The sequence below is a fragment of the Octopus bimaculoides genome, chromosome 2, assembly GCF_001194135.2.
Source record: "Octopus bimaculoides isolate UCB-OBI-ISO-001 chromosome 2, ASM119413v2, whole genome shotgun sequence".
In the NCBI taxonomy this organism is placed as follows: Eukaryota; Metazoa; Mollusca; class Cephalopoda; order Octopoda; family Octopodidae; genus Octopus; species Octopus bimaculoides.
Window position 1 is genome coordinate 65,680,816 of NC_068982.1, and position 3,639 is coordinate 65,684,454.

Here is a 3,639-nt window from a genome sequence, read left to right on the forward strand (position 1 = left end):
TTACTTTCAAAATAATATTTAATTGATAAGAAGGCAGTGAGCTGGCAGAAACATTAGCACACCGGGTGAAATGCTTAGCGGTATTTTGTCTGTCTTTACATTCTGAGTGCAATTTCTGCCGAGGTTGACATTGCCTTTCATCCTTTCGGGGTCGATAAATTAAGTACCAGTTGTGTACTAGGGGCAATCTAATCAACTCCCCCTGCTCCACTCACAAAAAATTTCAGGCCTTGTACCAAGAGTAGAAAAGAATATTTAATTGATAAGGAATTTATACAGCAGGTAATTCTTTTTTTGTTTTAGAAATAATACTGAAGAGTTATCCCAGGCAAGAGTAACAGAATTGATAGAGTGCCAAACTAATAATAACCTTGTAGTATTTACTTATGATCCTGTATGTTTTGAGTTCAAAATTCTACACCTGCTTCCCTTAAAATTATCTCCTGATGCCTATGTTAGATATTACTACTACTACAACCACCACTTAGCTGGCAGATTCATTAAAGTGTTGGAAGCATTCCTTCCAGCTCTTTATGTTCTGAATTCCCATTCTGCTTAGGTCATCCTTGATTTTCATCCTATGTATATATATTATATTTATATATAAAACCTAAGACAAGATGAAGTTTAGCTGAACACAAAAAAATGTTCATCATATATTTATATTTATATATATACAGAAGTTAAAAAGTTTGCAAAAATTTTTTGTTACATTTAATCAGTTAAGTAGTTAACTTACAAAATAATTTGCCAACAATGTATCTTTCCATTATTAAGATTTGTTTATATTTGCATATACATATATATTCTTTTCTGCTCTAGGCACAAGGCTCGAAATTTTGAGGGAGGGGGGCCAGTTGATTAGATTGACACTAGTATGCAACTGGTACTTAATTTATCAACCCCGAAAGGATGAAAGGTAAAGTTGACCTTGGCGGAATTTGAACTCAGAACGTAAAGACAGATGAAATACCACTAAGCATTTTGCCCAGTGTGCTAAAATTTCTGCCAGCTCACCGCCTTATATACATGTACATTTATACACACATGTGTGTGTACACACACATACATTCATTATGTAAGGCACACATACATGTTTATTTGTATAATACACGGTTAGCTTAAGGAATGTAATTCAATCTTCTTTAAAATTTAGCTCCCATGAATTTAAATACCCAAGCTCTTTTGCTTGGCATTTGATTAATTTGAATATTTGGAATCATTAACAGGATACCAAATGTCGTCTCTTTGATTACAATATTTCCACTATAGCCCAGTAAAGAGACACTGATAGATGGCAAGTAGTCAACTGATCCAAGATGGATGAGGTTTCCTTTTGGTCTGTCTAAGACAATAGCATAGACAGCTGTACCATTGCTGGCTTTATTGGATGTATACCTAGAAGAGACAAAAAAGACAGAATTTTAACTGATATTTTTGATTAAACATAAACAGAAATAATATTCAGAACAAGTAGTTTAGCCAACAAATTTAGTCAATGATGATTTTTAAAACTGACATATTTCAACATAAATAGATTTTATGTTAGTTTCAACAAATGATAGTTTTACTTATTAAGTGAATAGACATAAATGTGGCTGTGTGATTGAGAAGTTTGCTTCCCAGTGACATGGTTTAAGGTTCAGTCCTACTGCATGGCACTTTGGGCAAGTGCTTTCTATTATAGTTCTGAGCAAACTTGTCAGTGGACTTAGTAGATGGAAACTGAAAGAGACCATCGTACATATATGTGCGTATAATTTACCTTTTACTTATTTCAGTCATTAGACTGTGGCTATGCTGTAGTAATATGTAAATGCATGTGCGTGTGTGTGTGTGTGTGTGCGCGTGCATGTGCATGATTGTATGTGTGGGGTTTAATGCCTCCTTGACTCGACATCACATCACAATTGAATACAAGTGTCAGCATTACACAAGAGGTGTCATTTGTTTCCGTTCTGTGAAAATATGTCTGGCTATGGGAAAATATTACCTTACTTGGAAACAGGTGAGGGTAGCTGATGAAGGGCATCCAGCTGCAGAAAATTTGCCTCAGTGAATTCTGTCTGACCCATGTGAGCATGAAAACATGGATGCTGAAATGATGATGATAACTATCTACTTACTGAATTGTAGTACAAATGCCTAAACATTAAACATTCTACAGATACATTTAGGCTTAAAGTAATCCTTGAGAAAACTCTGTATAACAATGTGTGTGTCTGTGAGAGAGAGAGATGTTGGCCTTCATATTGCATGTACAGTCTATATGGTCAATACAAGGAATAAACAAACTGCTATAACTTACCATACTCTTGGAGTAATTGTATCATTTTGGTGAAGCCAAGGTTTGGAAGAGTAGATTGCCTCACCATTGAGCTTTAACCATTGTCCAAATTGTAACAAACGTTCCTCAAAGATTGGTGAAATACGGCCATCATGAGTTGGTCCAACATTTACAAGCAAATTGCCACCACAACTGAGAAACAAAAATTAAACAGATTCTTGTAATTTTTTCTAAAATCTAGAATTGTTAAAAAAATAAAATGAGTACACTTCAACATTTCCTTGACCTTTGACCCAACCTCACACATCCACACTCCTTTGTCTGGTCAAACTTGTCCTCTCACTTAACTGCTTCTCATTCACAGGTGATTTTTACCAGCAAATCTCGGGAGTTGTCATGGGAACGAGAATGGGCCCTATGTATGCAAACCAGTTCGTTGGCTATGTTGAGGCCCAAATATTCTCAAGTTTCACTGGTCCCACTCTCGAACTATACAGTCATTATATTGACAACTGTATCACACCTACTTCCTCCCACCCACTTCCCCTCTTCACTCCTACCACCTTCTCCCTTCATCGTCACCCCTCCCTTGTTACTCCACTCTTACACATTCCAACCCCACCATCCCTTACACCCAACCCTTGCTTCCCCCACACCCCAATACCACACCACACCAGCCCGCACACACTAGCACTACTTCCCAGCACCCACGCTAGCACTGACCACTTCCCAGCACCCACACCATAATCCATACACCTACAAATGCACACACGCACACATCAAGGTCACCAGTCTGCTTCCACATGCACATACACGGTCTCACATACACACACACGTGCACCTTTGTTTTGGGATCACCACTACTTTATTATCTCTCCTTCTTCCTAGCTCTCCTGTGTGTCCCCTCTGTCTGGCATTTGCCATGATACATCGCTAGCCACTAAACCTTTTTTATTTTCTCTCCCTGTTTATTTCTGTGTTCCATTCTGCTGAAGAGCGTAGGCTCGAAACATATAAGACTTTCTCACTTCCCAAACATTAAACTAATACATGTTTGTTGTTTACACACCTGTCTTCGTCTTTTGTTTTTTTTGTAAATTCTCATTATATATATATATCATCATCATCGTTTAACGTCCGCTTTCCATGCTAGCATGGGTTGGACGATTTGACTGAGGACTGGTGAAACCGGATGGTAACACCAGGCTCCAGTCTGATTTGGCAGAGTTTCTACAGCTGGATGCCCTTCCTAACGCCAACCACTCAGAGAGTGTAGTGGGTGCTTTTACGTGTCACCCGCACGAAAACGGCCACGCTCGAAATGGTGTCTTTTATGTGCCACCCGCACAAGC

The 3,639-nt window shown here is 38.3% G+C and overlaps 1 protein-coding gene across 2 annotated transcripts in view; it reads right to left on the reverse strand.

The window, feature by feature from the left end:
• LOC106868685 (alpha-L-fucosidase) overlaps positions 1 to 3,639 on the reverse strand; it is a 26,424-nt gene continuing 22,785 nt past the window's right edge. For both annotated transcript variants that reach the window (XM_014914070.2, XM_014914071.2), the window contains exons 7-8: positions 2,309 to 2,479; positions 1 to 1,398 (exon numbers count right to left, since the gene is read on the reverse strand). In XM_014914070.2, coding sequence (XP_014769556.1) covers positions 1,146 to 1,398; positions 2,309 to 2,479 — 424 coding nt within the window. In that variant the 3' untranslated portion in view covers positions 1 to 1,145. The remainder of the gene's footprint in view (positions 1,399 to 2,308; positions 2,480 to 3,639) is intronic.